Below are 13128 nucleotides of genomic sequence, written 5' to 3' on the forward strand. Positions count from 1 at the left end.
CAGTTTCCCTGAATCCCTTCATAAATGTTACTTTGCTCACACTCCAACAGCACGTCAAGTATTAAAAAACATTTGTCTCCATTCACTCCTATCAAACACGCTCACGCATGCCCGCTGGAAGTCCAAGCCCCTCGCACACAAAACCTCCTTTACCCCCTCCCTCCAACCTTTCCTAGGCCGACCCCTACCCCGCCTTCCTTCCACTACAGACTGATACACTCTTGAAGTCATTCTGTTTTGCTCCATTCTCTTTACATGTCCGAACCACCTCAACAACCCTTCCTCAGCCCTCTGGACAACAGTTTTGGGAATCCCGCAGCTCCTCCTAACTTCCAAACTACGAATTCTCTGCATTATATTCACACCACACATTGCCCTCAGACATGACATCTCCACTGCCTCCAGCCTTCTCCTCGCTGCAACATTCATCACCCATGCTTCACACCCATATAAGAGCGTTGGTAAAACTATACTCTCATACATTCCCCTCTTTCCCTCCAAGGACAAAGTTCTTTGTCTCCACAGACTCCTAAGTGCACCACTCACCCTTTTCCCCTCATCAATTCTATGACTCACCTCATCTTTCATAGACCCATCCGCTGACACGTCCACTCCCAAATATCTGAATACATTCACCTCCTCCATACTCTCTCCCTCCAATCTGATATCCAATCTTTCATCACCTAATCTTTTTATCCTCATAACCTTACTCTTTCCTGTATTCACTTTCAATTTTCTTCTTTTGCACACCCTACCAAATTCATCCACCAATCTCTGCAACTTCTCTTTAGAATCTCCCAAGAGCACAGTGTCATCAGCAAAGAGCAACTGTGACAACTCCCACTTTATGTGTGATTCTTTATCTTTTAACTCCACGCTTCTTGCCAAGACCCTTGCATTTACTTCTCGTACAACCCCATCTATAAATATATTAAACAACCATGGTGACATCACACATCCTTGTCTAAGGCCTACTTTTACTGGGAAATAATTTCCCTCTTTCCTACATACTCTAACTTGAGCCTCACTATCCTCGTAAAAACTCTTCACTGCTTTCAGTAACCTACCTCCTACACCATACACCTGCAACATCTGCCACATTGCCCCCCTATCCACCCTGTCATACGCCTTTTCCAAATCCATAAATGCCACAAAGACCTCTTTAGCCTTATCTAAATACTGTTCACTTGTATGTTTCACTGTAAACACCTGGTCCACACACCCCCTACCTTTCCTAAAGCCTCCTTGTTCATCTGCTATCCTATTCTCCGTCTTACTCTTAATTCTTTCAATAATAACTCTACCATACACTTTACCAGGCATACTCAACAGACTTATCCCCCTATAATTTTTGCTCTCTCTTTTGTCCCCTTTGCCTTTATACAAAGGAACTATGCATGCTCGCTGCCAATCCCTAGGTACCTTACCCTCTTCCATACATTTATTAAATAATTGCACCAGCCACTCCAAAACTATATCCCCACCTGCTTTTAACATTTCTATCCTTATCCCATCAATCCTGGCTGCCTTACCCCCTTTCATTTTACCTACTGCCTCACGAACTTCCCCCACACTCACAACTGGCTCTTCCTCACTCCTACAAGATGTTATTCCTCCTTGCCCTATACACAAAATCACAGCTTCCCTATCTTCATCAACATTTAACAATTCCTCAAAATATTCCCTCCATCTTCCCAATACCTCTAACTCTCCATTTAATAACTCTCCTCTCCTATTTTTAACTGACAAATCAATTTGTTCTCTAGGCTTCCTTAACTTGTTAATCTCACTCCAAAACTTTTTCTTATTTTCAACAAAATTTGTTGATAACATCTCACCCACTCTCTCATTTGCTCTCTTTTTACATTGCTTCACCACTCTCTTAACCTCTCTCTTTTTCTCCATATACTCTTCCCTCCTTGCATCACTTCTACTTTGTAAAAACTTCTCATATGCTAACTTTTTCTCCCTTACTACTCTCTTTACATCATCATTCCACCAAACGCTCCTCTTCCCTCCCGCACCCACTTTCCTGTAACCACAAACTTCTGCTGAACACACTAACACTACATTTTTAAACCTACCCCATACCTCTTCGACCCCATTTCCTATGCTCTCATTAGCCCATCTATCCTCCAATAGCTGTTTATATCTTACCCTAACTGCCTCCTCTTTTAGTTTATAAACCTTCACCTCTCTCTTCCCTGATGCTTCTATTCTCCTTGTATCCCATCTACCTTTTACTCTCAGTGTAGCTACAACTAGAAAGTAATCTGATATATCTGTGGCCCCTCTATAAACATGTACATCCTGAAGTCTACTCAACAGTCTTTTATCTACCAATACATAATCCAACAAACTACTGTCATTTTGCCCTACATCATATCTTGTATACTTATTTATCCTCTTTTTCTTAAAATATGTATTACCTATAACTAAACCCCTTTCTATACAAAGTTCAATCAAAGGGCTCCCATTATCATTTACACCTGGCACCCCAAACTTACCTACCACACCCTCTCTAAAAGTTTCTCCTACTTTAGCATTCAGATCCCCTACCACAATTACTTTCTCACTTGGTTCAAAGGCTCCTATACATTCACTTAATATCTCCCAAAATCTCTCTCTCTCCTCTACATTCTTCTCTTCTCCAGGTGCATACACGCTTATTATGACCCACTTTTTGCATCCAACCTTTACTTTAATCCACATAATTCTTGAATTTACACATTCATATTCTCTTTTCTCCTTCCATAACTGATCCTTCAACATTACTGCTACCCCTTCCTTTGCGCTAACTCTCTCAGATACTCCAGATTTAATCCCATTTATTTCCCCCTACTGAAACTCCCCTACCCCCTTCAGCTTTGTTTCACTTAGGGCCAGGACATCCAACTTCTTTTCTTTCATAACATCAGCAGTCATCTGTTTCTTGTCATCCGCACTACATCCACGCACATTTAAGCATCCCAGTTTCATAAAGTTTTTCTTCTTCTCTTTTTTAGTAAATGTCTACAGGAGAAGGGGTTACTAGCCCATTGCTCCTGGCATTTTAGTCGCCTCATACGACACGCATGGCTTACGGAGGAAAGATTCTTTTCCACTTCCCCATGGACAATAGAAGAAATAAAGAAAAACAAGAGCTATTTAGAAAAAGGAGAAAAACTTAGATGTATGTATATATATATATATATATATGCATGTGCGTGTCTGTGAAGTGTGACCATATAAATTGACTATATAAATTGAAATAGAATATACTGTAACTGAGAAACAAAACTCAACAATATCTAAAACTAACTTTTTATGGTATTTTTAAATTTCATGAATTTAATGAATCTTTCAATAATTTTTATGGTAAAAATACAAAAAAAAACAAAAGTAAAACTGATAAATTACCCTAGACAATCAAATAATCCTAACCTCCTCCTATGTAGGATACACCAGCATCGAAACTTTTGAAGCCTATCAGAATAGGCTTTCTCATATCAAATAAAAACCAAATCCAGGAGTGGCCTATATAAAATACACCCAAGAGCACCTGCACATGTTGTGTGAACCTTTCTGCAGCTGCAGTACACCAGTGTTGAAAGTTTGAAGCCAATTACATCAGGTGTTCTTAAGCTATAAAAAATACTTGGAGCAAGAAAATAGAAAAACCAGGCAACTACTTCAGGGTTACCTGATGAATTCAAAATTGCTCCAAAATGGTATATATTTTGAGATGTAAAATATGATAATAATGAAGAAAGCATAATCTTTACTTACCTGAAGTGTGGCATATTGTGGTTGTCCAACAGTAGCAGGAGCATCTCCAGTGCTCGGGGTCACAGTAACAGCTGTGGCAGCCTGGACAACTTCTGCCGTCGTGAGCACCGGAGTGTGTGTCACTGTGCGGTACACAACCGTAGGTGATCCTGCAGCCTGCGTACTTGGCGTGACAATGATACGTTGAGGGGTGGTTGCACCAGAAGGGGGTGTGGGAGTAGAGGGAGTAGATCTCCCTCCTGTACTGGAACTCTGCTGTATTGAAGATCGCGCTGCTATAGTGCCAACAGCAACAGCATTGGCTGAAATAATAACCACCTTTGAAACCCTAAACATACTAAATAGCAAGTGGCCTTTTGGCCCTATGATACAAATGGCACTAAATACTATTTTTTTTTTTTTTTACCTCAATGGCTGTCTGCAAAGACATGGCAACCTAAAGAAAAAATACATTCACCATCACTCATTCACTCACAGTCCTTACTGAAGTGTGCTGACATCACAATTCTGATTACCCTCAAGCTCCAATATCTCCATTCCTCCATAGTTCAGGCACTGCCCTTCCCACCTCCAGAACTCAAGTCTGGCTAACTGGTTTCCCCAAATCACATTATAAAAGTTACTTTGATCACACTCCAACAGCACATCCATTAAAATCCACTTGTCTCCAATCACTCCTATCTAACAAGCTCACAAAAGCCTGCTGGATGCTCAAGCTCCTAAAATTCAAAGCCTCTTTTACCCCCATCCCTCCAACTATTCCAAAGATGAACCTTACCCGTAATACCTTCCCACCTCAGATTTATACACCCTCTTTGTCAACGTATCCCTCTCCATGCTCTCTACATACTCAAACAACTTTAACAACCCCTCCTCAGCCCTCTGAATTATACCCTTGGTCACCCCACATCACTTTCTAATTTCTACGCTTAGTATATTCACACCACACACTGCTCTCAAACATGACGTCTTCACTGCCTCTAGCCGCCTCCTCACTGCAACATTCAAAACCCATGCCTCACACCCATGTAAAAGTGCTCGTACCACTATACTCTGCTACATTCCCTTTTTTGCCTTCAAGGATAAGCTTCTTTCTGTTCACACATACCTCTACACCTAACCCAAACATTTTATTCTATGGTTCACCTAGCAATAAAATTTAGATAGTAAAAAGTACTAAAATTAAAGGTGCTAAATTTTTATAAGTTTGTAACTCATGATCTTTGTAAGTTCTTAAATAACAAAAATGTTATTTAATGCCTTGGAAAGTGTTTACCTTGATTTATAATGAGGAGATGTTACAATTTTAATAAAACACTAAATTATTACTGAAAGTATCGATCTGCATTCACAATGTGTAATACACAGTTCTAACCAAGAATACAGTGGTGTGTGTGTTAGATACTAAATGAGGCCTATGAAAATAGGCCTGTTCTCTTCGGAAGAACATACTATGACACAGCTTATATAAGTGTGCTTCTTCTCAGCTTACTAGTTTCATTAACCTTGTTCCTTAAACTTTTTTTAAGTTAAGACAGAAATAGCTGTAAAACACTTATGACTAGTTTTGATAGTTTTATACTATCATAGTCCAACCTGATACAAAACTTCCTAACTGACTGCCTTGTCAACCAGGCTGTGTTGCCAGTGAACCCACAAGTACACACAGCCACCACAACCTGGTTAATCAGAAAGTTACATTAGAAAATTATGAAATGGCCTATTCTTCCAGAAATGAAGAAGTGCTGTTAACCATAGGAAAATGTAACACTGCAGAAAAAAAGGCTGCAAACCTCAGAAAAATGTGGGACTTACTGTGTAGGGTGGATGCCCCTCCAGCAGTAGCAGAAATGAGAGGAGTGGAAGGCGTTGGAGGACCAGGTGTAGGGGGGTTAGAGGGAGTGAGACCAGCAGCGTAATCTGGGGTTGCCTGCTGCTGCGCCTGTGTTGTCTGTGTTGTCTGCTTCCCATCTGTTTGTTGCTGTTCTTTTCGCTTCTCCTCAGCATCTGCAGCTTTAGCATCAGCTGTGTCTTGCAATTTTCTTCTTTTCTTGGCCTAGCAAAGTTGCAAAAACTCTTGATTAAGAAACTAGTTAATTATGATAATATAAGAAGTCTAAGTTACACTCGAAGCATTCATCTTTATTTAGAAAAGTTCATCATGTACAGTCATACCTCACTTTAAAGAACTTCATCAATATGGCTCTTTTCAATTATGACTCATGAAATTGTAATAACACAATTGTGCTGGCCTGGAGTTTTACGACTCACTCGCCGTGAGTTCAGTCCCCACTCACGGTATGGTTTCTTTTCAATTACGTATATTCACATCTATTATTTTTTGCTCTTAAGATGGTTTATAGCGATGATGCTCATTTTTGTATTTATCGTATTTTTGTATCTTAGTATTTATCGTCTTTCTAGACCTACTGCTTTTGCACAGTTAATAAATGATAGTGTAAACATATTTTTAGGCTTTTATATGCACTGGCAAGTGAAAAAAAAAAAAAGGTTGTGATTCACTTTATGTGAAATTCGCTTTATGTAATATTCGCTCTATGGTGAGAGTCCGGAACCTAACCCACTGTATTAGCAAGGTATACCTGTACATCTTTAAATCCCTCACTGCCTTCAGGATCCCTGAGATCCAAGTAAAACCATCCAAAGTAATACAGCTACAAACCATATCTACTTCTCAGTGTTCTATGCTTCAAAAAATAACCTGAAATACTTGCTCAATTATCATAACCATGAAGACACTTTTGACAACAACATGAGAGATCAATTGATGCAAAGAATGAAATAACTAGTGAAATATTGCAAAGCTGAGTAATCTCATAACCACTAAGTGTATTGCAAAGCTGAGTAATCTCATAACCACTAAGTGTAGACAAGTAATTCTATACTATTCATATCACTGTCCCATAATATGCTGTCTATCTTGAAATATCTGCTGTCAATAACAAACATAAATGGCTAAACAAATTTTCATTTAACATTCTTTGTCTGCAAAAAGCTTTGAAAACTATACGTGAAACAGAAAATAGATGTATTCAGACACACAAACAAAAACTTGAGAAAAAGGACCAGACGCTAAAACTCAATCCCTGCAGCCACATACAGGTAAGTACACACACAGCTACTAAAGCCAATGTTTAACAATGAATTTTCAAGTAGGCCTTAACCCTTTCAGGGTCCGTCCCGTAGATCTACGCCTTCATGTTCAGTGTCCAAATCGTAGATCTATGCCAAAATTCTAGCGCTGTCAAATTTAGCGCGAAAACGCTCATAGGTCTACATGTGAGAGAACGGGTCTGCGTGGTGGGTGCGCGCCATAAACAAAAAATCTAGGCGCCCGCATAGCACTGTGGGAACGCCGGCTCAGTTACCCTTGTTCACCATGCCTTGTCGCAAGGCAGCTCTCACTCCAAGGAAAAGCTCTCACTCCCAGGAAAATTGGGACTCTCCTCTTCCTATCTGATAGTTCTGACACTGATCGAAGTGGAAATGAAGACGAATTCTTTGGCTTTGATCAGTTAGTGACCGAAAGGAATGACCAGGATGTCGATAATAGTGCAGAAAACCCTGACGATCCTCAACCTTCTACCTCTGGTGTGGGCACTCCTCAATCACGGTCAGTTGTACCTCAACACAAGAGAAAACTATTATTTTCGCGTGGCCAGGCCTCTGACTTCAGTAATGATGATGATAGTGACATGGATTGTGATTTTATTGCTCTTGACGATCATTCGAGTAGTGATAGTGAGGAAACATATTCACCAGTGAAGCGTCGGTATGTATGCCGCCGCATGCGCTCGGGTAGTGTACCCTATGCAGTGCCCAGGGGACGGAGTACATCCCGGAGTACATCCCATGGCCCTACACCAGGAATAGACAGTGAAAGTGAGGATGATGTGGCTACACTTGGCATGGATAGACCACAGGCATCACTAGATGGTGGTAGTGGTGATGGTAGTGCCACAGCCATGCGTGACTCGCCAGCCTAGGCTGGGACCCACGCTGCTGACTCCACAGTTCAAGGACAAAGCGGAGCGTCAGCCACAAGCCCACCACAACCACAACTACCCGCACAACCAGCCTATGATGTCTAGTAACCACAAGCAAACCGTATCTGGGATTGGCAGCAAAATCCCAATTTTGTTCCCAAGCCCCACCACTTTGATGACTCTCAAAGTGGAATTCTACCTACTTGTCCCCTTGGAAACACAGTCAATGAACTGGAATTTTTTGAAATATTCTTTGACCAGCCCTTGATGGAAATTATTGTCAGGGAAAGTAACAAGTATTTTGAGTACACCATGGCAAATATGATGATATCACCACAGTCAAGACTACACCGGTGGAAAGAGACAACTGTTGCAGAAATGTATTTGCTTTTTGCAACAATAATGCTTATGCCTCATGTCTATAAGCATAATTTAAAAGCATACTGGTCCACAGATCAGCTAATTTCTACCCCAGTCTTCAGTGAAATCATCCCAGTGAACAGGTTTATCTTACTGTTACGTATGTTGCACTTCTCTGACAAAACCAGTGACAGGTTATACAAGATTAGAAATGCTTTTATGTATCTCAAACAAAAGTTCAGCATGTACTTTTATCCATTCAAGAATCTCGTAATTGACGAGTCTTTGATTTTGTTCAAAGGTAGGCTGTCATTCAAACAGTATATACCGAGCAAGAGGAAACACTTTGGTATAAAACTGTTTGTACTCTGTGACTGTGACTGACAGTGGCCTAGTATTGGATATTGTTGTATACACAGGAAGTAAAACATTGAAAGATACCAAGATGTTATTGGGTATCTCAGGTGATGTAGTGAGAAGCATGATGGCACCTTATCTTGGTAAGGGGCATCCATTATATACCAATAACTGGTACACAAGCCCTTTACTCAGTGATTTCTTGCGAGTGAACAAGACAGATGTGTGTGGCACAGTGCGTTCTAATCGTAAACATATGCCCAGGCTCAACGCAGGTGCTCGTGGTGATGACGTGCAGGTGTTTACTGCCAATGACATCATGGCATTACGGTGGCATGACAAACGAGATGTCATGTTGTTGACAACCATTCACCGTAACGAAATGCAAGACTGGCAAAGTTGATCGAGTGACTAATGAAAGTATTCGAAAACCAGTGACAGTGACTGATTACAGTGGACCCCCGCATAACGATGGCATCACATAGCAATTTTTCCGCATACCGCTTACTTTTATCGCAAAATTTTTGCCGCGCATACCGATTAAAAACCCGCTCACCGATTTTCGTCCGAGACGCGTCCAATGTGCATTCACATGTGCCGCCCGTCCCATTGTTTACCAGCCAGCCTCCGCGGTAACATCCAAGCATACACTCGGAATATTTCGTATTATTACAGTGTTTTCGGTGCTGTTTCTGGAAAATAAGTGACCATGGGCCCCAAGAAAGCTTCTAGTGCCAACCCTGTGGTAAAAAGGGTGAGAATTAGTATGGAAATTAAGAAAGATTTTGAAGGGTTTGGGGCTAACCCTGAGAAGCCTATGCCAGTTGTGGAATCCATTGTGCCTACTTCAAAGATTAAGGAAATGTGTGCACAGTGGGTTGAACTGCAAACCTTTATAGATGAAAATCACCCTGACACAGCTGTTGCAAGCCGTGCTGGTGACTATTTCAATGACAATGTTGTGGCCCATTTTAGACAAATCGTAAAGGAACGGGAGGTACAGAGCTCTATGGACAGATTTGTTGTGCGACAGAGGTCCAGTGACTCTCAAGCTGGTCCTAGTGGCATTAAAAGAAGAAGGGAAGTAACCCCGGAAAAGGACTTGCTACCTCAAGTCGTAATGGAAGGGGATTCCCCTTCTAAACAGTAAGAAGATAATGCTCTCCCCTCCTCCCATCCCATCAATCATCACCAGATCTTCAATAAAAGTAAGTGTCATGTAATTGTGCATGCCTTTTTCAGTTTGTGTGTATTAAAATTAACATTTCATGTGGTAAAAAAAAATTTTTTTCATACTTTTGGGCGTCTTGCACGGATTAATTTTATTTCCATTATTTCTTATGGGGAAAATTCATTCGCATAACGATTATTTCGCATAACAATTATCCCTCTTGCACGGATTAAAATCGTTAACCGGGGGTCCACTGTATACATAAAACATGCGCTTGGTTGACAGACGTGACTTGCAGATTGGCTTTGTTGATTGTGTTCGTAAAAGTTACAAGTGGTACATGAAACTTTTCTTCCATCTCATGGACATTTGAATGTTCAATGCATATAATATGTACCAAATGAAGACTGGCAACAGAACACCATATGGTGAATTTTGTTTGTCTCTTGTCAGATAACTCATAATGAAGTACCAGGTAACAACACCTGCTATACAACAAGGTCCTCGAATTCCAGAGAATATACCCAAGCGTTTGAGGAGGGAAGGTGATCATTTCATAGTACAGCTTCCTTAAACTAAGAAGAAATTTGCTCAGAAGCGATGTGCTGTCTGTGCACAAACAAAACGACGGCAACAAAGACGAAAAGACACTCGGTTTATGTGTGAGGAATGTAAGGTACCTCTGTGCATGGTGCCTTGTTTCAAGGACTTCCACAAGCTCCAGCAGTTCTAAAACCATGTCCAGTGATTGAAAATATGTAAATATATGATAGAACATTAGTACAGTGGACCCTCGCCTAACGATATTAATCCGTTCCTGAGAGATCAACGTTAGGCGAAATTATCGTTAGCCGAATTATCTTCCCCATAAGAAATAATGGAAATCAAATTAATCCATTAATGACACCCCAAAGTATGAAAAAAAAAATTTTACAACATGAAATATTAATTTTAATACGCACAAACTGAAGAAGACATGCACAGTTACATGACACTTACCTTTATTGAAGATCTGGTGATGATTGATGGGATGGGAGGAGGGGAGTGTGTGAATGGTGTTAATGTTTAGAAGATGGAATCCCCTTCCATTAGGACTTGAGGTGGCAAGTCCTTTTCTGGGGTTACTTCCCTTCTTCTTTCAATGCCACTAGGACCAGCTTGAGAGTCACTGGACCTCTGTTGCACAACATATCTGTCCATAGAGGCCTGTACCTCCCGTTCCTTTATGACATTCCTAAAGTGTTTCACAACATTGTCAGTGTAATAGTCACCAGCACAGCTTGCAATAGCTGTGTGAGGGTGATTTTCATCAAAAAAACGTTTGCACTTTAAGCCACATTGCACACATTTTCTTAATCTTTGAAGTAGGCAACTCCCTCAATTTCTCTATCCCATCCTCCGGAGCAGTTTCCTCAAGTGTGGCCTCTTGCTGTTGAAGATGATCTAGCAGCTCATCAGTGGTTACTTCTTCATTGTCCTCCTCCACCAACTCTTCCACATCCTCCCCACTAACCTCCAACCCCAAGGACTTCCCCAATGCCACAATGGATTCCTCAGTTGGCATAGGATTCCCAGGGTTAGCCTCAAACCCTTCAAAATCCCTTTTGTCTACACATTCTGGCCACAGTTTCTTCCAAGCAGAGTTCAAGGTCCTCTTAGTCACTTCTTCCCAAGCCTTACCTATAATGTTTACACAATTGAGGATGCTAAAGTGATCTCTCCAAAACTCTCTTAGAGTCAATTGAGTTTCTGAGGTCACTACAAAGCACCTTTCAAACATAGCTTTTGTGTACAGTTTCTTGAAGTTGGAAATGACCTGCTGGTCCATGGACTGCAGGAGAGAAGTGGTATTAGGAGGCAAAAACTTGACCTTAATGAAGCTCATTTCTGCAGAAAGTCGCTCTGCCACGTCTGAAGGATGACCAGGAGCATTGTCTAATACCAGGAGGCACTTAAGGTCCAATTTATTTTCCAGGAGGTAATTTTTCACAGTGGGAGCAAATGCATGGTGTAACCAGTCATAAAAAAAAGTCCCTAGTGACCCATGCCTTACTGTTTGCCCTCCACAGCACACACAAATTAGCCTTGAGGACATTGTTTTTCCTGAGCACTCTGGGAGTTTCAGAGTGATACACCAATAAAGGCTTCACTTTGCAATCACCACTAGCATTAGCACACATCAACAGAGTAAGCCTGTCTTTCATAGGCTTATGTCCTGGGAGTGCCTTTTCCTCCTGAGTAATGTAGGTCCTGCTTGGCATTTTCTTCCAAAACAGGCCTGTTTCGTCACAATTAAACACTTGTTCAGGTTTCAGTCCTTCACTGTCTATGTACTCCTTGAAGTCCTGCACATATTTTTCAGCCGCTTTGTGGTCCGAACTGGCAGCCTCACCATGCCTTATCACACTATGTATGCCACTACGATTCTTAAATCTCTCAAACCAACCTTTGCTGGCCTTAAATTCACTCACATCACCACTAGTTGCTGGCATTTTTCTAATTAAATCCTCATGCAACTTCCTAGCCTTTTCACATATGATTGCTTGAGAGATGCTATCTCCTGCTATCTGTTTTTCGTTTATCCACACCATTAACAGTCTCTCAACATCTTCTATCACTTGCGATCTCTGTTTCGAAAACAAAGTTGCACCTTTGGCAAGAACAGCTTCCTTGATTGCCGTTTTCTTGGCCAAAATAGTAGCGATGGTTGATTGGAGTTTTGTGTACAACCTGGCCAGCTCGGAGACACGCACTCCAATTTCATACTTAGCAATGATCTCTTTCTTCATATCCATAGTAATTCTCACCCTTTTTCCTGTAGGGTTGGTACTAGAAGCTTTCTTGGGGCCCATGGTGACTTATTTTGCAGGTGCAATCACTAAAAAGGCTGTGACAATATGAAATGATCCAATTGTATGCTTGGAAGCGACTGCGGTGGCTGGCTTGTAAACACTGGCACCCACGGAACAAGTGAGGTAGGCTCAGGCCGCACGTGGATACGTCTCGAACGAATCGCGTTGAGCTAGTTTTTTAGCGCTAGCCGAGGCAAAATTTTTGCGTTAAAATGTATCACTAGGCGGATTTAACGTTATGCAATGCATTCGTTAGGCAAGGGTCCACTGTATTATACAAGATTTGTGCATGTTTATTGTAATAAACAAAAGTGGTAAACAATAATATAACTTTAGTGCAGTTATTGTGTTCAATACAGTGAGTTTATATATATACTGTACATTATATACAGTATTGGTCTCTCAGGCCCCAAATGTTAGTAGGAAAAGAAAAAAATTAGAAAAGAAAAGAAAAAACTACAAAAAACGTTAAATAAAGTAATGCGCGCATGTGGAAATCGTCGATATTGCCGCCACCAGGTCATTTTTGGTAAACTTCTCGGCACTGTATCTCAGTAAGTACTGATCAGAAATTTTTTTTTTGTCTTATTACCTTCACAAAAATATACTCTAA

General features: G+C 40.9%; 1 protein-coding gene across 1 annotated transcript in view; it reads right to left on the minus strand.

The window, feature by feature from the left end:
* Nelf-A (Negative elongation factor A) overlaps positions 1 to 13128 on the minus strand; it is a 91343-nt gene that overhangs the window by 11484 nt on the left and 66731 nt on the right. The window contains exons 6-7 of the mRNA XM_053774569.2: positions 5584 to 5824; positions 3769 to 4070 (exon numbers count right to left, since the gene is read on the minus strand). Coding sequence (XP_053630544.1) covers positions 3769 to 4070; positions 5584 to 5824 — 543 coding nt within the window. The remainder of the gene's footprint in view (positions 1 to 3768; positions 4071 to 5583; positions 5825 to 13128) is intronic.

Source organism: Cherax quadricarinatus, chromosome 62, assembly GCF_038502225.1.
Source record: "Cherax quadricarinatus isolate ZL_2023a chromosome 62, ASM3850222v1, whole genome shotgun sequence".
In the NCBI taxonomy this organism is placed as follows: Eukaryota; Metazoa; Arthropoda; class Malacostraca; order Decapoda; family Parastacidae; genus Cherax; species Cherax quadricarinatus.